The sequence below is a fragment of the Muntiacus reevesi genome, chromosome X (genome assembly GCF_963930625.1).
Source record: "Muntiacus reevesi chromosome X, mMunRee1.1, whole genome shotgun sequence".
Lineage (NCBI taxonomy): Eukaryota > Metazoa > Chordata > Mammalia > Artiodactyla > Cervidae > Muntiacus > Muntiacus reevesi.
Window position 1 is genome coordinate 148,676,437 of NC_089271.1, and position 27,568 is coordinate 148,704,004.

The 27,568-nt window shown below is 38.8% G+C and overlaps 1 protein-coding gene across 4 annotated transcripts in view; it reads right to left on the reverse strand.

Moving 5' to 3' along the window:
* F8 (coagulation factor VIII) overlaps nt 1–27,568 on the reverse strand; it is a 144,642-nt gene that overhangs the window by 70,071 nt on the left and 47,003 nt on the right. For all 4 annotated transcript variants that reach the window (XM_065914954.1, XM_065914953.1, XM_065914955.1 and 1 more), the window contains 4 exons: nt 19,877–19,970; nt 15,576–15,790; nt 11,792–11,936; nt 3,945–4,154 (listed from right to left, as the gene is read on the reverse strand). In XM_065914954.1, coding sequence (XP_065771026.1) covers nt 3,945–4,154; nt 11,792–11,936; nt 15,576–15,790; nt 19,877–19,970 — 664 coding nt within the window. The remainder of the gene's footprint in view (nt 1–3,944; nt 4,155–11,791; nt 11,937–15,575; nt 15,791–19,876; nt 19,971–27,568) is intronic.

Below are 27,568 nucleotides of genomic sequence, written 5' to 3' on the forward strand. Positions count from 1 at the left end.
TCTTATTTTTATGATGCAATTGTAAATGGGACTGTTTCCTTAATTTCTCTTTCTGATAGTTCATTGTTAGTGTATAGAAATGCAACAGATTTTCTGTGTATTAATTTTATATCCTATGAAAAGTGAAAGTGAAGTCGTTCAGTTGTGTCCGACTCTCTGTGACCCCATGGACTATATAGTCCATGGAATTCTCCAGGCCAGAATATTGGAGTGGGTTGCCTTTCTGTTCTCCAGGGGGACCTTCCCAACCCAGGGATCAAACCCAGGTCTTCCACATTGCAGGTAGATTCTTTACCAGATGAGCCACAAGGGAAGCCCTAGTGGGGTTATATCCTGTAACTGTACCAAATTCTCTGATGAGCTCTAGTAGTTTTTTGGTGCTGTCTTTAGGATTTTCTATGTACAGCATCATGTCATATGCAGATAATGATGGCGAATAGTGACAAAGAGTGACATCCACTGGTAAGTGAAGCTGGTTCTGAGACTATAGCAGGCTCACTGAAGGGCAGGACCAGGGTCCAGGTAATTCTAGGGCTGGTGCCTGCCCACTGGTGGGTAGAGCTTGGCCCCAGGGTCTCTGGCTGGAGGTCCTGGATCTGGTGCCTGCACACTGGTATGCAGGGACAGACCCTGTGCCCTCTGGTGGGCAGGGCCATGTCCAGGGGATTCTGTGTCTCAGGGGGTTCATAAGGCAACCTGTCTGTTGGTGGGTGGGCTGTGTTCATGCCCAGTTATTTGCTTGCCATCATGTGTCCCAGAACTCGCACCTATAGATGTTGAGCCAGGACAGGACTGCATTTTCTTGCTAATAAGCCAGATAGAGGTTTCCTCAATGGCATTTGCAAGCACCAGTGTACATGTGGTAGAAAGAGCTCCCCAGAATGGCTGCCACCAGTTTCTATATCTCCAGGGACAAAGGAGTTGCAGTTGCCCCCTGCTTCTCCAGGAGACTCTCCAAAATCAGCAGGCAAGTCTGACCCAGCCTCCTATTCCTGCTTTTTCCCTGGACCGTGTGAGTGAAATCTCTATTTCCCCCAGCTCTATGGGACTCTCAATTGTATGCATTACTGGTCTTCAAAGTCAAATGCTCTGGGGGTTTGTCTTTCTGGTCCAGGATCCCTGGACTGGGGAGTCTAATATGGGGCTATACGTCTTACTTCTTTTGAGAGAGCCTCTGCACCTGTAATTCTTCTCCTATTTGTGAAATGCCCACCCAGGGATATAAGATTGGACAATATTATGATGTCTGTCCTACTGTCTTATTGCAGTTCCTTCTTTATAGCTTTAGTTGTAGGAGATCTGCTCTGGTAGGTGCAAGTCTTTTCCACTGATGGTCGTTCTGAAAATAATTGTGATTGTGGTGTGCCTGTGAGAGAAGGTGAGCTCAGGGTCTTTCTACTCTGCCATTTATTCATGAATGGACACTTAGGTTCTTTCCATGTCTTGGTTATTATGAAGAGTGCAGTGATAAACATGGGAGTGCAGGTATCTCTTCAAGATCCTGATTTCATTTCCTTTGTACGTATACCCAGAAGCAGGATTGCTGGATCAGATGGTAGTTCTCTTTTTAACTTTTGGAGGAATCTCCACACAGTTCTTCATAATGGCTACATCAATGTACATTCCCACCAAAAGTGCACAAGGATGCTTTCTCTACATCCTTGCCAACATCCTTGTCATCCTCTGACTTTTTGATAACAGTCATTTTGACAGGTATGAACTGATATATTACTGTGGTTTTGATTTGCATTGCCTGATGATTAGTGATGTTGAGAACATATTCATATACCTGTTGGTCACTTCTCTGTCTCTTTTGGAAAAATGTAATGGTATTCCGTAAGTTCTGCAGGCTCTCTTCATTCCTTCTTTTCTCCTCTTGACTCAATAGTGTCAAAAGATTTATCTTGGAGTTTGCAGATTCTTTCTTCAGCTTAATCAAGTATGTTTTTAAAGCTCTCTGTTGCATTTTTTCACTTCATTCACTGTATTCTTTAGCTCCAGAATTTCTGGGTTCTTTCTTTCTTTTTCAGTGTGTGATTCAGAAGCTCCAGTTCCAGCGAGGGCACAACAGCATAGACCACATGCAGCTCGGTCAGCTGAGGTCAGTGTCAGCAAAATTATGGAGGGTCCTTGGTTGTCAAAGCTTTGAGTGTCCATGATGGTGGTGAGGGTTGTTGACCTCCTAGGTGGTGAAGGCTGCTGGGGTTCTTTTGTTCTTCTTTTCACCCATAGACTGAGGTCCTAGCTGAGGGGATTCTTGGTGCTGGGTCTGACATGTGAGCACACAGACCTGGGTAATAGTGCTGGTTTCTGGGGGCAGAGACGTACATGCATTTGTGATGATTCCACTGTTTGGAGTGCGGTTGCCTAGTGTGACAATGGAATTCACTGTGCCTGTGTTTTGAGCCTGAGCACACCTGCTGTGATGGTGCCAGTGTCAAAGGTACAAATGGACCGTTATCTAAAAGTAAACCATACACTGGGTGCATGGCAGGTCTCACCACATTTAAAATAGCTGTAATCATACAGAGTCTGTTACATGACCACAGTGAAGTTAAAATAAGAAATCAGCAACATAGACCAGGGGCTTTATTTAGCTTGAGCTTTATAATCAAGATAGAAAATTTCCCCTCAAGACACATAGAGCAGAGTTTTAATTTGTCTTTAGAATTTAACTGATCACCAAAGTAGTTTACAAGCTTCTGAAAATATTGACATTTTAAATAGCATTCTCTGCCTACACACACACACACACACACACTTTCTTTGGTTTAGACAATTACAATCATATTATGCATACTGTTTTATAACATTTTTGCACATTTTTAATTTATTCATTCATTGAAAAAGTGTTTATTAAGTATCTACTATAGGCCAGGCACTATAAACATTGGGGATTCAATGACAAACAAGATGACAAGGTCTCTGAGACCTTGCAACTTAGCTGTAAAGCAGATAATGAAGATATAAACATGAAGAAACAAGATACTTTCAGAGGTATTATTGGAGTTCTGTCAGGGTCTTCTTCACTCACTTCCCACAAAAATACATTGCTGAAGTATAAGATGAGTTTCTGGGTATGAAGGTGAATCTATGGTTTTATATGATAAGATTGGTTTTGAGTTCCTAGAAATTTCCCCATGAGAATTTACTTCCAGAAAAGCCATAAGTGTAAGAGAATGACTACAATTTGTCAGGTTTAGACAGGGTCGGTGTCCCTCCCGATCACCAGACTGGATGCACTCAAAAGCTTTGCTTTTGAGTCATTCTGGAGGGAGGTAGGTGATGAGAAGTTGACAGTCATGTTTGTCCTGAAGGCTTCACAGTGGTTTGATGGTATGTACGCATGCAAGAGGAGATTATTATGCACTTACCAACAAAACCAACGTTCACAAGGCACTCAGAAACATATTTAGCCAGCCCCTGTGTGTTAACTGCAGATATAAATGTATATTCACCACTACAGTCTAATAAACACACTTAAAAGGTTGGCCCACAGCAAGTAAAGGCACTTTTTAAAGCAAAGACTTTTAACTTAAACATTTGCTCTGGTGCACATGTGCATGCATGCATGCTCAGTCATGGCCAACTCTTTGCAACCCTATAGACTGTAGTCTGCCAGTCTCCTCTGTCCATGGGATTCTCCAGGCAAGGATGCTGGAGTGGGTTGCCATGCCTTCCTCCAGGGGATATTCCTAACCCTGGGGTCAAACCTGCATCTCTTGCATTTCCTGCACTGTGGGCAGATTCTGTCCCCACTGAGCCACCTGTGAAGCTCATTTGATATGGTTCTATCATTAAAATGCCTTGCAATTACCAAAATCACCTGAACCATTTAGCATGTGATGAGCTCGTGGGCAGATGTGAGCTAGTGGGCAAAAAGCCATGTGAATGGCAGTGAAGCAAACACTGCTGTTAGTAAAAGAATAATATAAATAACTAACCTGGATTTTCCATTGACATGAAGACAGTTTCTCCTGAGAAGGGGAATAGGGTGAGTGTATCTTCATAGACCATTTTGTGTTTGAAGGTATATCCAGAGAAGAAGACAGAGAGGAAGTCAATTTGGGCTCCAACACTTAGAATGTACCAGTACGCCACCTCATGCAAACAAACCGACAGCTGCAAGCTATCAAAAACATAGCCATTGATGCCTGCAAAAGAAATGGAGAATAGAAGATTTTAACAGTATCTGGATTTATTATTTTTGATTGTCATGATATGATTATAAATGATTATAAGTTATGCTCCGTATCTTATTCTCAAAAGGAGATAACATTATACCTTCCAAAAAAGCAAACTGTAATGCTTGATCAGCTAGGTTTCAATCTCAAAATGAAGAGAGTTGTAGACTATGGTAATGATGCATTTAGGTGCTATATGGTGGGCACTAGGTTAATGAGGAGGAGAGCGTTTGCATGGTCTCAGTGTATCTCCCTACACACTGCTTATTAGTTGCAAAGAGAAAAATAATAACTATACAGAGGAAAAAAACAAGAAAATCATTGATCTGGTGATTAAAATTATTATCTGCTAATGTTCCAAATTCAAGGAAACAAATTTCAAAGAATCAGGACAACTAGGTCCAGGACTAAAGCCTGAATGGGAAGAGGAAATGCTACAAAGAACAGCATTAATTGATACAACTGGAATATTGACTGTCAATTAGATAAACATATTATGTATTAGATAATGTATCAATGCTACATTTTCTGAATTTCATAACTCCACTTTGATTATGTAAGAGAATATATTTATTCATAGGAAATACACAACGGAGTATTAAAAGATAAAGGGATATGATGTCTACAGTCTATTCTCATGTTGAAAGTAAGTTATAAAATATGTATATAAAAGAAAGAATGATAAAGGAAACATAACAAAATCTTAAAAATGAGTGAATCTGGATAAAGTGTATATGGGAGTTCTCTATTATTCTTGCAGCATTTCTGTAAGTTTGAAATTATTTCTGAATGAAAAGTAAATAAAAGTAAAATAGATTTCAACTTCTTAAGAGAATTGTTTCTGAAAGCCTCTTCCATATATCTGTCTATCCAATCAATAAATGTTTGTCTACTCTGCAAGGTAGTGGCCCACAAATCCAGTAAGCTATGCTCAGACACTAGCTTAGTGCAAATAACTCAGAATCAAAGTTTCTTCTCTTCAAAGTGATAAAAGGTATTTTAAAGCTATTGTAATTATAAGCATGGTCTTAATGCAGGTATGGTTCCTGGTGGCTCCAATGGTAAAGAATCTGCCTGCAATGCAGGAGATCTGGGTTCCATCCCTGCTTTGGGAAGATCCCCTAGAGAAGGGAATGTCTATCTACTCCAGTATTCTTGCCTGGAGAATCCCATGGACAGAGGAGCCTGGCAGGCTACATCCATGGGGTCGCACAGAGTTGCAGGTATAGATGATTATATCAATCAGAACATAGAGTCCAGAAACAGATAGAGACATAAATGGAAATTTAATATATGATAAAGGGAGCATCCCAGAACAGTAGCAGAAAGAATGCACTATTTGGTAAATGCTAATGGAAAAGATGGCTGTTCATGTGGAACCACAAAAGACCCTGAATAGCCAAAGCAATCCTAAGAAAGAACAAAACTAGAGGTATCACACTTCCTGATTTCAAACTATACTCCAAGAAAAAATGATTAAAATAGTATAGCAAAAAAGAAATAAACAGTATGGCACTGGAATAAAGAGAGACACATAAATCAATGGAAAACAATCAAGAGCCCAGAAATAAACTCTCACATATATGGCTAACTAATAAATGACAAGTGAGCCAAGAATATTCAATGGGGAAAAGATAGTCTCTTCAATAAATGGTGTTGGGAAAACTGAATAGCCACATGCAGAATGAGTTTGGACCTTTACATTACATGATACACAAAAATTAACTTGAAATGGATTAAAGACTGAAGCATGAGACCTGAAACTGTAAAACTAGAAAACATAGGAAAACTCATCTTTGCAATGATTTTTTTGATATGACACCAAAAGCACAAGCAACAAAAGCAAAAATTAATAAGTGGGACTATACCCAACTAAAAATCTTCACAAAAAAATAGCCAACGCAATGAAAAGGCAACCTATGGAATGGGAGAAAATATTTGTAAATCATATATCTGATAAGGGATTAATATGTAAAATATATAAAGAATTCATATAATTCAGTAAGAAAACAAACAAACACAATCAATTTGATTTTAAAAATGGGCAGGGGAACTGAATAGACTTTATTTTCCCAGAGAAGACATACAGATGATCAACAGGTACAGGAAAAGATGCTCAACATTACAAATCAAATGTGATCCTCCATGAAATGTCAGAGAAAGAGAATTACTTTATGATTCCACTTACATGTGGAATGTAAAAAAAGATGAGCTCATACAAACAGAGAGGAGAATTGTGATTATGAGGGGCTGGGGTGTGTGTTGGGGAAATGGGTCGGTGTTGGTCAAAGGGTACAAACTTCCAGCTATATAAGAGGAAAAAGTTCCGAGGATCTAATGTACAGCATGGTGATTTTGTTAGTGATACTGTATTTTATATACTTGAAAGTTGCTAAGAGAGTTAGATCTGAACTGTTCTCATCACAAAAAAAAGAAATGGCAATTACGTGATCTGCTGGAGGTGTTAGCTAAAATCATTGTGGAAATCAAATCATTTTGCTGTATATAAGTATATGAAGTAGATACATTGTACACCTTAATGTTTAATACAATGTTGTATGACCACTTTATATTAATAATGCTGGAAACAAAACAAAACAAACAACAACATTCTCTGTATAATGGGTAAACTTTCAAAGGCAAGTCCCCTCCAACAATGAAAACAAGTGTGCAGAACTTCCAAAATAGTAAAGAACAATTGGAATTTAAAAACACTTAATGGATCAAAAAATTAAAAAGAAAAAACTTAAAATTTAGAAAAAAGGAAATACAAAATCAGACAACACATATAAATCCCATGCAGATAGAATAAACTTCTCATATATGCAGAGTACATCATGAGAAAGGCTGGGCTGGATGAAGCACAAGCTGGAATCAAGACTGCCAGGAAAGAAGGAAAAAAAAAAAAAGACTGCCAGGAGAAATATCAATAACCTCAGATATGCAGATGACACCACCCTTATGGTAGAAAGCAAAGAGGGACTAAAGAACCTCTTGATGAAGGTGAAAGAGGAGAGCGAAAAAGTTGGCTTAAAACTCAAAATTCAAAAAATTAAGATCATGGCATCTGGTTCCATTACTTCATAGCAAATAGGGAAAAAGTGGAAACAGTGGCAGACTTTATATTTTGGGAGCTCCAAAATCACTGCAGATAGTGACTGCAGCCATGAAATCAAAAGACACTTAACTCCTTGGAAGGAAAGTTATGACCAACATAGACAGCATATTAAAAAGCAGAGACATTACTTTGCCAGCAAAGGTCCGTCTAGTCAAAGTTATGGTTTCTCCAGTAGTCATGTATGGATGTGAGAGTTGGATTATAAAGAAAGCTGAGTGCTCAAGAACTGATGCTTTTGAACTGTGGTGTTGGCAAAGACTCTTGAGAGTTCCATGGACTGCAAGGAGATCCAATCAGTCCATCCTAAAGGAAATCAACCCTGAATATTCTTTGGAAGGACTGAGGCTGAAGCTGAAGCTCCAATACTTTGGCCACCTGATGTGAAGAGCTGACTCATTAGAAAAGACCCTGATGCTGGGAAAGACTGAAGGCGGGAGGAGAAGGGGATGACAGAGGATGAGATGGTTGGATGGCATCACTGATTCAATGGACATGAGTTTGAGCAAACCCCAGAAGATTGTGAAGGATAGGGAAGCCTGGCATGCTGCAGTTTGTGGGGTCGCAAGGAGTCAGACATGACTGAATGACTAAACAACAACAATGATAGTTCTATCTTTAAACTTGAGGGGAACCTCCAAACTGCTTTCCATAATGGTGGTACCAACTTCCATTCCCACCAACAGTGTACAAGGGTTCCCATTTCTGCACATCCTTGCCGACACTTGTTATCTTTTGATAACAGGCATTCTAATGGATGTGAGGTGATATTTCATTGTGACTTTGATTTGCATTTCCAAACTGTTTTCCAGAGTGACTACCTGATTGTACATGCATGAGGGTTCCTATTGCTCTGCACTCTTGCCAGTATATTTAATGTTATCCATTTTGTTTTATTTTAGTTGTTAAAATAGCCCTGGAGTGATATCTCACTGTAGTTTTAATACGCATTTCCTTAATGGTCAATGATGTTGAGTAACTTTTTCATGTGCTTATTTGCCTTCCATATATCTTCTCTGGTAATGTATTTATTCAAATCTTTTATCCATTTTTAGGGGTTTGTTTTCTTACTGCTGAGTCTGAGAGTTTAGATATGTATATGTGATTAGCAAATATTTTCTCTTTTCATTGTCTTTATCAGTATCTAATGTAGAACAGTTTTTCCTTTTGGATGAAATTCAATGTATCAGGTTTTTCCTCCTATGAATTTTGATTTTGGTGTTATTTATCAGAACCCTTTGCCTAACTCCAGGTCATGAAAATTTCCTTCTATTTTTAAAAAAAAACTTTTTGTGGTTTTACATTATGCATTTAGATCTATGATCCATTTTGAGTTAATCTTTAAGTGTGAGATTTAGGTTGAGGTTCATTTTTTTTATATGGGTGACTAACTGTTCCAACACTATTTGTTGAAAAGACTATCCTTTCTCCATTGAATTGCATTTCCATCTTCATCAAAAATCAGTTAGCTGCATGTGTGTGGGTCTATTTCTGCACTAGACATTCTATATCATCCAACTTTGTGAATACAATGCCATCTTGGTTACTGTAGCTTTATGTGCTGTGCTGCACTTAGTCACGCAGCTGTGTCTGACTCTGCAACCTCATGGACTGTAGCCCACCAAGCTCCTCTGTCCATTGGGATTCTCCAGGCAAGAATACTGGAGTGGGTTGCCATGCCCTTCTACTGGGGATCTTCCCAACCCATGGACTGAACCCAGGTCTCCTGCATTGCACGCAGATTCTCTACCATCTGAGCCACCAGGGAAGCCCAAGAATACTGAGGTGGGTAGCTTATCTATTCTCCAGGGGAACTTCCTGACCCAGGAATTGAACCTGGGTCTCCTGCATTGCAGGTAGATTCTTTACCAGCTGAGCTACCAGGGAATAGAAGTCTTAAAACCAGATAATATAGTATGAGCCCTCCAACTTGATTTTTCTTTTCCAAAATTGTTTTGGCTATTCCTGTGCCTTTGCATTTCCATATGAATTTTATAATATACTTTTCCCTACTAACAAAAAATATCATCATGGGATTTTAATAGGAGTTGCATTAAATCTATAATCAGTTTGGGAACAGCTGACAACTTCACTCCACTGAGTCTTCCAAACTGTGGCTGTTGTATGTCACTCCACTTATTTAGGTCTTTTAAAATTTTTTTAAATTTCAGTGTTTTGCAATTTTCAGTGTACAGATTCTGCACATTTTGTTAGATTTTGGCCTAAGTATTTCATTTTTTGAGGCATTATAAATGGTATTATTTTTGTAATTGAAGTTTCCATTACTAGGCTATTGTTATATAGAAATTTATATGTCAACTTTGCATTCTACAATTAGACTAAACTCACTTATTTCTAGGGGCTTTTTTGTGGATATCTGGAGATTTTCAGTGTAGATAATCATGTCATATTCAGTTTTATTCCTTTACTTCCAATCTGCATTCTTTTAAATCTTTCTAATTTCCTCCCCCAATTTACTTGCTGCCAACTACTTTTCAGGGTTCTCAGATAGCTGCTCAATCCATGCTGTTAAAGAAAAATCCAGTAGGATTGACAGAGTGATTCTATTTTAATCAGAACCAGAACTTCAGAAGGCACATATTTTTAATTTAAATGGCTTCAATCAGATCGGTTTCAAAAAGACTGTGGTAGTTATGCACTAGCATGGTACGATAGTATCCTTTTACTCACAAGCCCACTAGTAATAGGGCTTCCCTGGTGGCTCAAATGGTAAAGAATCTTCCAGCAATGTAGGAGACCCAGGTTTGATCCCTGGGTCAAGAAAATCCCCTGGAGAAGGGAATGGTAACCCACTCCAGTTTTATTGCCTGGAGAACCCCATGGACAGAGGAGCCTGGTGGGCTACAGACCATGGGGTCGCAAAGAGTCAGACATGACTGAGCGACTAACAACAACCACTAGTAATAACTGTATTATAATTTTGCCAGTCTGATAGGTATAAAGTGTTATCATAATGGTATTCAATTTTGCATTTCTCTATAGTGAGGATGGAATTTTTTTCATATTTTTGACCATTCTGACTTGTGTGAATGTATAAACACATACACATATGTGCTCCCACCCAAACTTTTATGCTGAAGTTCTAATTCCTAGTACCTCTGAATGGGTCTGCATTGAGAAATAGCATCTTTAGACAGGTAACTATTTAAAATGAGATCATTAAGTTTCTTCTGAGTCCCCCTCCTTGGCTGGTAGATGGTCTTTCCTCTATGTGTGCACATGTCTGTCTACAACTTTCCCTATAAGAAGAAACCAATCTTGTTGACTCCTTGATCTTAGACTTTGACTTTCTAGAATTCTGAGGAAATAAATATCTTCTGTTGAAACCACCCAGTTTGTGGGATTTTGTTATGGCAAGCCTAGCAGACTAATACAACATATATGTGTTTATATATGATTATACAATCATGGAAAAATATGTTTTAACATGGGCTACCTGAACATAAAATGGTTAGTGGAAAGGTAGAAGATGGAAGGAGGTGGGCAGGTAAAAGTGAAGAGGAAGCCAAATAAATATAAAAAAGATTGGAGGAGCTAAGATGGCAGAGGAATAGGATGGGGAGACCACTTTCTCCCCTACAAATTTATCAAAAGAACATTTGAACGTTGAGCAAATTCCACTAAACAACTTCTGATCGCTAGCAGAGGACATCAGGCGCCCAGAAAAGCAACCCATTGTCTTCTAAAGGAGGTAGGACAAAATATAAAAGATAAAAAGAGAGACAAAAGAATTAGGGATGGAGACCCGTCCCAGGAAGGGAGTCCTAATAGAGGAAGTTTCCAAACACCAGGAAACTCTCTCACTGGCGGGTCTGGGGGAAGTTTTTGAATCTTGGAGGGCAACCTAACTGGGAGGAAAAATAAATAAAACCCACAGATTACATGCCTAAAAGCAACTCCCAGCAGAAAAGTACCCCAGACACTCACATCTGCCACCAGCAGGTGGGAGCTGAATGGAGAGGAGCAGGTGGCATTGCTTAGGGTAAAAAAAAATCATGTTTTACACTTAAAATATATACAATAAAGCTGGAAAAAAGATGTTGCATTTTTTTCATGTACAATGTCTTGATTAATTTGACTGTTAAACTGTTACAGCTGGCAACTGTTTTACCAGCTATATTTATATATAAAATTGCATTTTCCCTTGGTATTTCATGTGCAATTTACTGATTGAGTACATTTCATATTAAGGTTTATATATGTTTGGGTAAATGAAAATTGTGTCTCTTATTTTATTTATCCTTTAAAATAAACTTCTCTAGATATTTGATGCCTTCTAAAAGAAAATATATATGCATTATGTGATCGTATTTATGCATTTATATAAAATTGCACATGCTCATATATAATAATTTTAAGGAAATATGACTCTTGTGAGGCATATAAAGTAATGCATTAACTGCACATCTATTTGGCAGTTTCAACTTCCCTTTATCCATTACTCTTTGGACTCAAATGCTGGATCACTTACTGTGCATGACGTTGGAGACTTGGAACTCTGGATCCTGGGGCTGTACTCCATTGGGGAGGAAGCGCTGAATATTCTCTGTGAGGTACCAACTTTTATTCTCATCAAATACAGAAAACAGGATGACATTTCTCTTGTCTGACATCATCTGTTAATTGCATGCATTGAAAGAAAGAAAGAAAGGTTACTAGTACTATCAGGTAGAAATTAGCAGCCTGTGATGGAAGTGATGGCATGCATATGATATATCCATAATCCTCGAGATCAATGCCATTTTTCCCCTAGGGTCACTATTATGGTATGTCCCAGGGCTTAGGAGTGGGAGTGGATGCTATGAGCAGTGAATGTATGTTTAAAGCAAGTGTGTCCTCAGGGAAAGAGGTTACTGAACCCATTAAACTTAGTTTCTTCTGGACCCAAGGTCATATGCTGGATGATATTTTTCATGGAGTCTGTAGCCTCATTCTCTCCATGTTCAGATTAGAGGATTTTCACTCTTTAAAGACCCAAGTGATTATTCAAGGTCTTTCTTAAACAATTTAGTCAAATCAAGTAAGATGAATGCCTTTCTAAACTTTCATCGAGCAAATGTCCTTCCACAAGGCTAACTATAAAAAATTAAAAATAGAAAACAAGTTTAAATAACAAAGTTAAGATGAATCATAAATGTTTACTAACACTAATAATTTTAAGTTTTTTTTACTTTTAAGTTTTATAATACAAAGTTTAAAGTTTTTTTTTGAGAGGAGTTGTTTGTATCTGAACCAAAGTTACAAGCTGTCACTTGCTAAATAAATCTGTTAATATTTAATGTATAAACTTCAGTAACATGTATAAATTTCATTTTGTATAACCCATTACTACAGATATGAAAACGTTGAGGGGAAAAGATAGGCAAATGTAGGTACATTTCCATCTTCTTCCAAAAAGTGACAGGAAAACTATAATTAGGAAAAATTAGTCAGGGAAGGTACTAGTTCAAATGTATGCTGCTCTGGGTTTGTGTGCCAAATGTTTTATCTGTATTAAAGTTCATGAAATGTTTTCAGACTAGTCAGTCAGTTCAGTTGCTCAGTCGTGTCCGACTCTTTGCGACCCCATGGACTGCAGCATGTCAGGCTTCCCTGTCCATCACCAACTCCCGGAGTTTACTCAAACTCATGTCCATTGAGTCGGTGATGCCATCCAACAATCTCATCCTCTGTCATTCCCTTCTCCTCCTGCCTTCAATCTTTCCAGCATCAGGGTCTTTTCAAATGAGTCAGTTTTTCGCATCAGGTGGCCAGAGTATTTGAGTTTCAGTTTCAGCCTCAGTCTTTCCAATGAATATTCAGGACTGATTTCCTTTAGGATGGACTGGTTGGAACTCCTTGCAGTACAAGGGACTCTCAAGAGTCTTCTCCAACACCAAGGTTCAAAAGCATCAATTCTCTGGTGCTCAGCTTTCTTTATGGTTCAACTCTCACATCCATACATGACTACTGGAAAAACCATAGCTTTGACTAGATAGACCTTTGTTAGCAAAGTAATGTCTCTGCTTTTTAATATGCTGTCTAGGTTGGTCATAGCCTTTCTTCCAAGGAGCAAGTGTCTTTTAATTTCATGGCTGCAATCACCATCTGCAGTGGTTTTGGAGCCCAAGAAAATAAAGTCTGTCACTGTTTCCACTTTTTCCCCATCTATTTGCCATGAAGTGATGGAACTCGATGCCAAGATCTTAGTTTTTTGAATGTTGAGTTTTAAGCCAGCTTTTTCACTCTCCTCTTTCACTTTCATCAAGAGGCTCTTTAGTTCTTCTTCCCTTTCTGCCATTAGGGTGGTATCATTTGCATATCTGAGGTTATTGATATTTCTCCTGGAAATCTTGATTCCAGCTTGTGCTTCATCTAGCCTGGCATTTCGCATGATGTACTCTGCATATAAGTTAAATGAGCAGGGTGACAATATGCAGCCTTGACATAGTCTTTTCCCACTTTGGAGCCAGTCTGTTGTTCCATGTCCGGTTCTAACTGTTGCTTCTTGACCTGCATACAGATTTCTCAGGAGACAGGTAAGATGATCTGGTATTCCTATCTCTTGAAGAATTTTCCACAGTTTGTTGTGATCCACACAGTCAAAGGCATAGTCAATAAAAAAGTAGATGTTTTTCCAGGATTCTCTTGTTTTTTCTATGACTCAACGTCTGTTGGCAATTTGATCTCTGGTTCCTCTGACTTTTCTAAATCCAGCTTGAGCATCTGGAAGTTCTCAGTTCACATACTTTTGAAGCCTTTCTTGGAGAATTTTGAGCATTACTTTGCTAACGTGTGAGATGAGTGCAATTGTGAGGTAGTTTGAAAGGCACTGCCTTTCTTTGGGATTGGAATGAAGATTGACCTTTTCAGACTAGAAGGAATCCTATATATCATAAATAATCAAATAGACACACAGTCAAGCCTCAGCAATATGCAATGAATTATTTTGAAGCATTAAGCTTATTAAAAGATGCATGCTACTTGGAAGAAAAGTTATAACCAACCTAGACAGCATATTAAAAAGCAGAGACATTGCTTTGCTAACAAAAGTCCATCTAGTCAAAGTTATGGTTTTTCCAGTAGTCATGTATGGATGTGAGAGCTGGACCATAAAGAAAGCTGACCACCAGAGAATTGATGCTTCTGAACTGTGGTGCTGGAGAAGACTCTTGAGAGTCCCTTGGACTGCAAGGAGATCCAAACAGTCCATCCTAAAGGAAATCAGTCCTGAATATTCATTGGAGGAACTGATGCTGAAGCTGAAACTCCAAAATTTTGGCCACCTGATGTGAAGAACTGACTCATTTGAAAAGACCCTGATGCTGGGAAAGATTGAAGGTGGGAGGAGAAGGGGACAACAGAGGATAAGATGGTTGGATGGCATCACTGACTCGATGGACATGAGTTTGAGTAAGCTCTGGGAGTTGGTGATGGACAGGGAGGCCTGGCATGCTGCAGTCCATGGGATGGCAAAGAGTCAGACATGACTGAGGGACTGAACTTAATTGAACTTAAGCTTATTAAATTCAGAGTATTTAACTTTATTTTTCTAAAACAACAGAAGTGGTCCAAATTCTAAGCATATTCTGAAATATTTTATATGTTTCCTCAATTTTACTCAGGTTTCCCTGATAGCTCAGTTGGTAAAGAATCCACCTGCAGTGTAGGAGACCTGGGTTCGATCCCTGGGTTGGTAAGATCCCCTGGAGAAGAAAAAGGCTACTTACTTCTGTATTCTGGCCTGGAGAATTCCATGAAATCCATGTCGTCGCAAAGAGTCGGACACAACTGAGTGACTTCCACTTCACTTCAGTTTTATTCAACAAATATTTGTTAAACTACTAAATGCCAAGCATTATGCTAGATGTGTTCATTTAGAAGTATTTTGAGTCAATCACAATGAGATATACAGGGGAGACATCTAGGCAGTCATATAGATTTGTAGGTAATCTAAAAGTAACTGATCATGTAAAAATGGGCAAGATCACTTCGAGAGTGAAATTTTAGGCTAAGAATGAGTGTTATAGAAATAATCTAGGGCCCAGGCTGTCCTGTCCATCCAGCAGGCAAGTTTATTACACCAAAGTCAATAAAAGCTATCATAAATCCAGCTTACTTCCTTTACTGCTCAATATTGCAGACTTCTGTATTTTCTGCAGGCTTTAGGCAGACATCCATTGAGAGCAGAATATAGGAGGTATTATTTGGAAATGCATATGCCTCTTCATTCCATTTCAGCTTCAGACTCAGCACTTGTAAAGAGATGAACTCACCTGGTTTCCTCTTTGATCTACAGATTCTTTGTAGCAGATGAGGAGGGGGCCAATGAGTCCTGAAGCTAGATCTTTCTCTATGTTAATGAAACTTGAGTAATATCGGGTCAGACACTGAGGATCTGATTTAGTTGGCCCATCTTCTACAGTCACTGTCCATTTATACTTGAACACTTCTCCTGGCAGAATTGGCATGTCTTTCAAATGTTTCACACCTACCCACACACAAACCCAAAAATAGCTTGATTAGAAGTATAACAAGGAATATATTGGTAATTACATCATTATCACAATGGCTTTACCCATTTATATGTACATATGAAGTTTCCCAGTAAGTGAAAATTAAATTTGCCACCTCTTATAAATTTAAGATTCATGCAACTTTTTATAATAAAAATAGGTACAGGAGATTTCTGCTAGCATGTTAGTTTGAGTTGAAACGGGCAGGTCTCCCCACTCTGACAAATACAAAGAAATAATAGATGATATTTTGAAAGATTTTAAATGTATAACTGAAAATGCATCAAGAAGGAAAAAAAAAAACCCAAGTGCCAAAAAAAGAAAGACACATCAAAGCCGGATTGGCCTGAATTGATGCCACAGGACTGGGCAATGAAGTTTTAACTCACATGTGGTATCAAGACTTGTGGCATCTGATGTCTGTGAGGAATAGAATCAGTAATTGAAATCTGCTGTTGGGCTACTGTCAACAAAGGTCCGTCTAGTCAAGGCTATGGTTTTTCCAATGACCATGTATGGATGTGAGAGTTGGACTATAAAGAAAGTGAAGTAATTAGCCTCCAACTAATAAAAATAAAATAAAATAAATAAATAAATAAAGAAGGCTGAGTGCCAAAAAATTGATGGTATTGAACTGTGTTGTTGGAGAAGACTCTTGAGAGTCCCTTGGACTGCAAGGAAATCCAGCCAGTCCATCCTAAAGGAGATCAGTCCTGGGTGTTCATTGGAAGGACTGATGTTGAAGCTGAAACTCCAATACTTTGGCCAACTGATGCGAAGAGCTGACTCATTGGAAAAGACTCTGATGCTGGGAAAGATTGAGGGCAGGAAGAGAAGGGGACGATAGAGGATGAGATGTTTGGATGGCATCACCAACTCAATGGACATGAGTTTGGGTAGACTCCGGGAATTGGGGATGGACCAGGAAGCCTGGCATGCTGTGGTTCATGGGGTCACAAAGAGTCGGAGATGACTGAGTGACTGACCTGAACTGTTGGGCTAATGGGTCCTCAGGACAAGGACTGTCTGCTTTTCATAATTAAAACTCACTTTTGAATATGTTTAATACCTGATTATCCAGGCTATATCTATTCCCTAAGCACACATAATAGGGAGTGAGGGTGGGTGGGTATTAGAGGAAAGGGAAAATAGATTGTTTCTTAATAGATCCTGCTGTGTGAGTACTTTCTCTACAGTTTGGTCACCAATGCTTTTTGTGTGCCAGGTGCCTGAATGATGGTCTTCTCTTACGGGAGGCATATACTTTCCTTGGTGTGACTGTCAGGACCCCAGCACTGGGCACTTCCATGCCATGAGAGAGGCTTATTTCAGCTATTCTTTTGTAGCCCTCCTCTCCCCAACCAGCTCTGGTTACACCCAGTGATATATCCAAAAGCCTATTATTTCTGGCTTCCCTCACACTGCCTTCTCAGATAGGGTATCTTCAAAAAGAGACCAAGCCAGCTACTTGCAACTGTTTTTACTTCTTACAGAAAAAAACACATGTATCCTTGGGAGGTCAAAAAGGAAGGGCAAGCTGCCTCACTCTTATCCTCTCTTCTTCAGAGTGCTCCACATAAAAAGCAAGTTACTAAGAAGTGGATTTGCGGATGCCCCCAAATTTCAGGGTGCACATTCAATATCTACCCAGAATTTTGTTTCTGTGCCCTTCCCACATAAAGGAATGCAAATCAATTTTGCATTTGAATTTTGACCAGCAACCATGAGGATTAGAAAACAGAGGATTCAAAGTTATTTATAACCAGCCTAGCTATCCATCATATCATACTGAAGGACTCATAGAGTTTATCCCCTATATACTAAATGCACTCAGAAGTATGTTGAAGATATACTTCCAGAAAAACAAAAGAAATAAAAATCCAGAAATGTACAAGACAAGAGAGGTATGGCACTAGCCTACAAGTCCAAATAAAGAAATCCAGAGATGGCAGCTTTGTAGCAGGCCTAGCAAGCAAATCACTCATATTAGAACAGTAAGCTGGTGAACAACAAGAACATCTTTAGAAGAAAAAAGGATCAGATACTAATAAATAGCATGATTAAGAAGCTGTAGGACCTAAGGATATGGTGAAAAGTCATATATTTCTTCTCATGATAAAAGAAAGTCTTTCTTCAAGAATATAAACAAAAAATGTATAAGATTAGCATGGTCTTAATATATTGCATATATTGGGACTTCCTTGGTGGCTCAGTCAGTAAAGCATCTGCCTATGATGCGGGAGACCCTGGATTGATCCCTGGGTCAGGAAGATCCTCTGGAGAAGGAAATGGCAACCTACCCCAGTACTCTTGCCTGGAAAATCCCATGGATGGAGGAGCCTGGTAGGCTACAGTCTATGGGGTTGCAAAGAGTCAGACACGACTGAGCAACTTCACTTCATTTCAACATACTGCAAGCTAAAATTCACCATGATTTTGAACTATTGGTAGAGAATAAAGAAGGATAATCCATTTGGCTGTAACAGTAAAATCATTGGAACTGTAGACAAAAGAATAACCATAGCATACCACCTAGTTCTGCCGTAAACTCATATTCTTATAATAAGAAACACATACTGGCTTACTTCACTCTACTAACATATATATATGGAATTTAGAAATATGGTAACGATAACCCTTATGCAAAACAGAAAAAGAGACACAGATGTACAGAACAGACTTTTGGACTCTGTGGGAGAAGGCAAGGGTGGGATGTTCTGAGAGAATAGCATTGAAACATGTATATTATCAAGGGTGAAACAGACCACCAGCCCAGGTTGGATTCATGAGACAAGTGCTTGGGGTTGGTGCCCTGGGAAGACCCAGAGGGATGGGGTGGGGAGGGAGGCGGGAGGGAGGATCGGGATGGGGAGCACATGTAAATCCATGGCTGATGCATGTCAATGTATGGCAAAAACCACTACAATATTGTAAAGTAATTAGCCTCCAACTAATAAAAATAAATGGGAAAAAAAAGCTTTTAAGTTAAAAAAAAAAGAAACACATACTAAAATAATATAAATGCTGGTTTTTTGACTTTTAAAGTTTAAAATAAATATATAGAAAACTCAAGGAGCTATTTAAAATTAAAGAACAAAATGTGAATATTATCAGCTTTAGTTTTATAAAAGTAAAAGTATGGCTGGCAGCAGTTGAGAAATGGAAGAATAGATGAGAGGAAATGGAAAAGGGGACAGTTGTTAGTACTCTTAGGGTAATATCATAAAGATATAAACAGTAGGTATTTAGCATATTTTTTAATTGCTGCCAATTGAGGAACTAAAACACTGATAAAGGTCTAAAACAACTGGACTAGGAAGAGGCATAATGCTAAATCCTTATTTAACACAAAATTAAATATATAATGTTGTAACTATAAATATATATTTATATAAATATATAAAGTTGTAAAACAAAGGAGTAGCAAATAAATGATTTTTTTGAGATACAGAGGTAACTGCCAAAAATCTAAAGTTGAAATGCTTAAAAAATGAAGGCTTTCCAACCCAGAATTCTATGTCCAGTAAAAGTATCCTTCCAAAGTGAAGGCAAGGACTTCCCTGGTGGTCCAGTGGTTTAGAATCCACTTGCCAATGCAGGGGACACAGGTTCAATCCCTGGTCCCTGGAAGATTCTACATGCCATGGAGCAACTAAGCCCCTGCGTCCCAACTACTGAGCCCATGTGCCCTAGAGCCCATGCTCTGCAACAAGAGAAGCCACTGCAGTGAGAGGCCCACGCACCACAACTAGAATAGTTCGCTCTCCGCAATTAAAGATAGCCTGCAGGGAACAATGAAGACCTAGCACAGCCAAGCAAATGAATCATTTATAAAATAAATAATTATTTTACAAATACATAAATTGTAATAAAATAATTAATAATTATTTTACAAATAAAAAAGTGAAGGCAAAATGAAGGCATATTTTTAAATAAAATAAAACTTAAGAGAATTAAGGGTGGGGTGATACATGTGCATGATTGTAGTTGTTGTTGTTGAGGCTGTGTCCTCATCTGTATCTACAGGTAGGTAAGGCCTAGAAAATTGAGGTAAAGCTTACCTTTTGGAAATCTCCCTGAGTGCAAAGGACTGACATCAGTGATTCCATGAGGGTAGATGTTATATGGCCGGCTTGCTTGATTCTTAAATATAATCTGAAAGTATAAATGAGATATAAGGTTGAGTACTGAGACAGTTAGGATCAAGAAGCAATATGTGGCCTGTCTCCAGAAAATAAAAGCTGCCTTGTATCTACAGTATAGGGGTTTGAGCCTAGATAAAGCTCAAAATATGTGTTCTTTTGTAAAATTGCTCAGATAGTTACTTAGGTTTTTTACTAAAGGCTCATTTCTTTAAAATTCATTTATTTAAAATTATTTTAGTTGCTTCATGAAGAATTCCTTGTACCTTCTGACACTAGTACTTGAAATCTGGATGTATGCTGAGGACACTACTTCCCCTCAGTCTTTCACAACATTTGGGCACTGAGTTCCCAATAGTGGAGAGGAAAATAGTTGTTCAAGTGATAAAATCTTCACTAGATGAGCAGGCAGGACCAGGGGGACAGTTGATTACAGCATTAAGCAAGGGTGGCAGCTGGCATCATATGACTGCCTGAGCTTTCCAAAAGAGAGGAAGAATAGAAGAGTGATAACATGGGAGTATCATTAAGCACCCTGAACTTATCAACTAGCCTCTATACTGAGGTTCCATGATATGAGGATTAAAAAAAACAAACTTCTACTCACAGGCTTATCTTACACCCACTCATTTGGGAAAAGCCCACTGACAACCTATTCCTTGCCTGCCCCTAAGCAGCAGAATGATGTAGGAGAAAAATCACACAGCTCTGTGTGATTTAATTAATTAATTAACTTATTTAATTAAATTAATCAATTATATATATTCAGTTCAGTTCAGTCGATCAGTCGTGTCTGACTGTGGCGCCATGGACCGCAGCATGCCAGGCCTCCCTGTCCATCACCAACTCCTGGAGTTTACTAAAACTCATGTCCATTGAGTTGGTGATGCCATCCAACTATGCCATCCTGTCATCCCCTTCTCCTCCTGCCTTGAATCTTTCCCAGGATCAGGGTCTTTTCCAATGAGTCAGCTTTTTGCACCAGGTGGCCAAAGTATTGGAGTTTCAGGTTCAGCATCAGTCCTTCCAATGAACATTCAGGACTGATTTCCTTTAGGATGGACTGGTTGGATCTCCTTGCTGTCCAAGGGACTCTCAAGAGTCTTCTCCAACACCATAGTTCAAAAGCACTAAATATAATTATATATTAATTAATGTAATATCATTATTAATGATAAACTAATGATCAAAAATCCCAAACAGATACTCAAACTACCTAGTTATTCTGTTTTCCTAGAAATTCATCTTCCCACTTAGCTACTTTTTGCTTCCTGATCCTCATGCTCAGGTACTTCTTTTTTTCAGTGAGAAGGGAGATGCATTCAGAAAAGAAATTCCTCATCCTCCCACCCTCAAGTCTACCAACCTAGATGCATATATGACCATATTTTCTCCTGTTAAAATCAGCTCCTATCTAATGATGACATCTCCTCCTGTGTACTAGTACATAATGAAGTGCCATTTTAAAAACTTCCTTTTGGAATAGAAAAGAGAACCCAGAATTAGATCCACATGAGTACATTCCATTGATTTTTGACAAAGAAGCAAAGACAATCAAATGGAGCAAAGACAGTTTTTTCAACAAATGGGGCTGGAACAAGTAGACATCCACATGCAGGAAGAAGAGGAGGAGAAACAGGGGTAGGAAGAAGAATCTAGATGCAGACCTAACATTGCACAGAAATTCAGAAAAACAGATCACAGAGCTACATAATTGATTTGGAATTCTTATGTGAGATTTGCCCCTACTCTTCCATTTATTTATTTTTCAGTCATTTATTATTATCAATATAGACTCATGCATATTTATTTTATAATTTAAGGTATACTCCAATACTACTTTATTTGATTGGTTATATCCTTCCAGTTTGGCCATTAGAAGCTCCTGTATTCATTTGACATTAGTCTCATTCTTTCATTTTTTGAGCAATTTCTTCCTTTCTGAAACCACAAGATGCTCCAGGCTCACCTTGTATCTTCCCTGGCCCAGCCCTAGAATCATCCCTTCTCCAAAGGGCTTTGGTTCCTTTCACTAGAGACTGGTAATTAGAAACCAAGATCTGGGTGTGCTCATTGCTACTGGGGTGTCACTGTTCCCAGGACCTCTTAGGAGGAAATACACTAATCCAAATATATGCACACATATGTAATTACTTCTGTATGTATCTATCTGTCTCTATAGGCAAACATGAACTCATGGTAATGTCTCCAACTCTAATCCAGTATCACATGATTTATTCTAGCCTTTTCTTTTTATTTATAATTACCCTCTCGCTGGTGGCACAGATGTTAAAGCATCTGCCTGCAATGCAGGAGACCCGGGTTTGATTCCTGAGTGGGAAAGATTCCCTGGAGAAGGAAATGGCCACCCACTCCAATACTCTTGCTTGTAAAATCCCATGGACAGAGGAGCCTGGTAGGTTATACAGTCCATGGTGTTGCAAAGAGTCGGAAACGACTGAGGGACTTCACATGGTCATGGTCATACCCTCTCCAACAGTGACAAATATAGCTCCCACTATCAGTCATTCATTTACTTAATCTTCAACTAATAACCTGGGGCTTTCAAGATGGCGCTAGTGGTAAAGAATCCACCTGCCAATGCAGGAGACAGACGTAAGAGACATGGGTTTGATCCCTCGGTTGTGAAGGTCCCCTGGAGGAGGAAATGACAACCCACTCCAGTATTCTTGCCTGGAGAAGCCCATGGACAGAGGAGCCTGGCAGAATATGGTCCATGGGGTCGCAAAGAGTCGGAAATGATTGAAGTGACTTAGCACACACACAAATAATGACAGTTTTGTTTATTCCTTTCCAACTTTAAAACTTTATCTTTTTCTCCTAAGGATATTGGCTAGGATTTCTAGTAAAATATTAAGTAAAGGTGGTGATATCTGTTAACTGTTTCTTATCTTGATCTTAAACAAGGATTTCTGAGTTTCACCACCATGTATGATGGTGACTATAGATTTTCTGTAGAGCTTTATCAGTATTAGGATGTCCCTTGCAATCACACTTTCCTATGACTTTTTATTATGAATGGATTTTGAATTTTCACAAATATTTATATGAAACTATTGAGATTATCAAATGATATTTTACTTTTTTATGTGTTACTATAGTAGATTACCATATTTGATTTTCTAACATTAAATTCATCTTGTTCAGTCGCTCAGTCATGTCCAACTCTTTGCGACCCCATGGATTGCAGCATGCCAGGCTTCCCTGTCCTTCATTATATCCCAGAGCTTGCTCAAATTCATGTCCATTAAGTCAGTGATGCCATTCAACCATCTCGTCCTCTGTTGTCCCCTTCTCCTCTTGCCCTCAACCTTTCCCAGCATCAAGGTCTTTTCTAATGAGTCAGTTCTTCACATCAGGTGGCCAAAGTATTGGAGCTTCAACCTCAGCATCAGTCCTTCCAATGAATATTCAGAGTTGATTTCCTTTAGGATGGACTGTTTGATCTCCTTGCAGTCCAAGGGACTCTTAAGAGCCTTCTCCAACACCAAGTTCAAAAGCACTAAATTCATCTAGTACTCCTCAGATAAATCAATTAGATCATAATATATTTAAAATCATTTTTATATATTGCACCACTGGGTTTATTAACTTTTGTTTAGAATTTTTTGAATCCATATTTTAATATGATTGGTATTTTCCTTTCTTATACTGTCCTGGTCAGGTTGACAACTAAGGTTGTGCTAGCCTATAAGTACTGGTGGGCCTTTACCATAGGACTTCCCTGGTGGTACAGTGGTTAAGAATCTGCCTGCCAATACGGTGGACATGGGTTCTCTTTCTGGTCTGGCAAGATTCCACATGCTGCAGGGCAACACGTGTACCACACATGTCCACAGCATGTGTACCACAACTACTAAAGCCTGCACTCTGCAAGAAGAGAAGCCACCACAATGAGAAGCCCACGTACGACAACAAAGAGTAGCCCCTGCTTGCTGCAATTAGAGAAAGCCAGAGCAAAGCACTGAAAACCCAGCAAAGTCATAAATAAATAAATAAACTTAAAAATTTGAATATAAATTATATATCCCTTGAATATTGGGATAAATTGCCAATAAAATGGTGATCCTTGCTAGGTTAATAGTGATTTTCTTGCAACACATTCAATATGTGACTTCAGTGTCTTCTGGCTTCCTTTGTTGCTTTTGAGAAATAGGTTGTGAGTTTATGTGGCAGTTTTAAGATACGGTTCCCAAACTCTTTGACATTCCTCCCATCAGAGGTAGGCTAAAACTTCCCTCTCCTTGATTTCAGGTGGACTTTGACTCAGATTATGCCATAAAATGCTGTGTGACTTCCGATGCTGGGTGGTTAAAAGTGAGGCAATTTCTGACTTGTTAGTGGAACACCCAAAGTTGGAGTCCCAAGCTGATAATGTGCTTTCTCCCCTACAAACAGGCCTTTCCTAGATATTTCACATAAATTAAATCATGTAAGTCTTTTTTTGCTTGGCTTCTTTATCATAATGCTTTGAGTTTTATCCATGTTGTATCATGTATGAGTCATTCACTTCTTTCAATTGCTGACTAGCATTCCAATTATATGGGTATACTACATTTTGTTTATTCATTCACCAATTGGTGAACATTTGAATGACTTCCAATTTGGGGCTATAAGGAACAGTGCTACTGTGAACATTCACATACAAGTCTTTGTGTGGACCTATATTTTCATCTGTCTTGAGTATATGCCTAGAAGGAACTGCTGAGTCACAGGGTAACTCCATTTTTAACATTCTGAGTAATTGCCAAACTGTTTTTCAAAGTGGCTGTAAATCTCAGACTGGATGTAACTCTTTCCCATCAGAGTTTATGAGGCTTCCAATTTCTCTATGTCCTCAACAGTGCTTGTTATTATCTGCCTTGCTGATTATAGCTATTTTGAAAAAGTGCAAGTGTTAGTCACTCAGTCATGTCTGACTCTTTGCGACTCCATGGACTGTAGCCCACCAGGCTCCTCTGTCCATGGAAATCTCCAGGCAAGAATACTGGAGTGGGTAGCCATTCCCTTCTCCAAGGGATCTTCCCCACCCAGGGATTGAACCCAAGTCTCCTGCATTGCAGGTAGATTCTTTACCATCTAAGCCACCAGCGATTTTGATTTGCATTCCCCCAATAGCTAATGGCTTCCCTAGTGGCTCAGATGGTAAGGAATCTGCCTGCAATGTGGGAGACCCAGGTTTGAGCCCTAGGTGGGGAAGATCCCCTGGAGGAGGAAATGGCATCCCACTCCAGTAATCTTGCCTGCAGAATCCCATGGACAGAGGAGTCTGGTGGGCTACAGTCCATGGGGCCTCAGAGTTGGACACGACTGAGCAACTAATCCTTTCCTTTCCAAAGCTAATCATGTTCAGCATCTTTTCTTTTTTTTTTTTTATTTTTTTATTTTTTTATTTTTTAATATTATTTTATTAGTTGGAGGCCAATCACTTTACAACATTTCAGTGGGTTTTGTCATACATTGACATGAATCAGCCATATAGTTACATGTATTCCCCATCCCGATCCCCCCTCCCACCTTCCTCCCCACCCGACTCCTCAGGGTCCTCCCAGTGCACCAGGCCCGAGCACTTGACTCATGTATCCCACCTGGGCTGGTGGTCTGTTTCACCATAGATAATATACATGCTGTTCTTTCAAAACATCCCACCCTCACGTTCTCCCCCAGAGTTCAAAAGTCTGTTCTGTATTTCTGTGTCTCTTTTTCTGTTTTGCATATAGGGTTATCGCCACCATCTATCTAAATTCCGTATATATGTGTTAGTATACTGTAATGTTCTTTATCTTTCTGACTTACTTCACTCTGTATATGTTCAGCATCTTTTCATGTGCTTTTTGGTCACTTCTTTATACATCATCTTTGGAGAAATGTCTATACAAATCCTGTGCATATTTTTGTTTAGTTGGATTATTTGCCTTTTTATTATTGAGCTGTAGAAGTCCTTTATATGTTTTGGATACTATTTTTTTCATCAGATATATAATTTGTAATTATTTTCTTCTATTCCATGAGTTGTCTTTTAACTCTAGGGTTGGTGTCTTTGAGGCACAGAAGTTTTTAATTTTGATAAACTCCAATCTTTTATCTTTTGTTGTTTGTTGCTTTTGATGTCATACCTAAGAAACCATTGTGTAATCCAAGGTCACAAACATTTACTCTTGTATTTTCTTCTAAGGGTTTCATAGTTTTAGCTCTTACATTTATATCTTTGATCTACTTTTAATTTGTGTATGGTATGAAGAAGGGGTCAAACCTCTTTCTTCTGCATGTGGGTATCCAGTTGTCCCAGTATTCTTTCCCCATTGATTGGTCTTGGGACATTTGTGAAAAGTCAAACAGTCACTTCTTACACTGTTGGTGGGAATGTAAATTGGTGCAGCCACTATGGAAAACAGTTTGGAAGTTCCTTTGAAAAACTAAAAGTAGATTTACCATATGATCCAGCAACCCCACTCTTGGGCATATATCAAGAAAAGATGAAAACTCTAATTTTAAAAGATATATGCACCTCAATGTTCACTGCAGCACTATTTACAAAACCCAAGGCATGGAAACAACCCAAATGTCCATCAACAGATGAATGGATAAAAAAGATGTGGTACATATATACCATGCAATATTGTTGCTGTTCAGTCACTAAATCACGTCCAACTCTTTGGGACCCATGGACTGTAGCACACCAGGGTCCTTTGTCCTCCACTACCTCCTAGAATTTGCTCAAACTCATGTCCATTGAGTCGGTGATGCCATCTAACCATCTGATTCTCTGTTGCCCCTTTCTCCTTTTGCCTTCAATCTTTCTCATCACCAGGCTCATGTAATATTTCTCAGCTGTAAAAAAGAATGAAATAATGCCATTTGCAGCAACATGGATGAACCCAGAGATTATTGTACTAAATGAAGTAAATCAAAGACAAAATACCATTTATCACTTATATGTGGAATATAAAATATGACACAAATGAATGTATTTACAAAACAGAAACAGACTCACATGCACAGAAAACTAGCTTAAAGTTATCAAAAGGGAAAGAGAGGGGAGGGCGGATAAATGGGATTAACAGATAAAAAGTATGATACATAATACAGATAAGCAACAAAGATTTACTGTATACCACTCTAATGGCAGAAAGTGAGGAACTAAAGAACCTCTTGATGAAGGTGAAGGAGGAGAGTGAAAAAGCCAGTTTAAAACTAAATATTACAAAAACTAAGATCACGGCATCCAGTACCATCACTTCATGGCAAATAGATAGGGAAACAATGGAAACAGTGACAGACTTTATTTTCCTGGGCTCCAAAATCACTGCAGATGGTGACTGCAGCCCTGAAATTAAAAGATGCTTGCCCCTTGGAAGAAAAGCTATGACCGACCCAGACAGCATATTAAAAAGCAGAGACATGACTTTGCCGACAAAGGCTTGTATAGCCAAAACTGTGGTTTTTCCAGTAATCATGTATGGATGTGAGAGTTGGACCATAACGAAAGCTGAGCGCTGAAGAATTGATGGTATTGAACTGTGGTATTGGAGAAGACTCTTGAAAGTCCCTTGGACTGCAAGGAAATCAAACCAGTCAACCTTAAAGGAA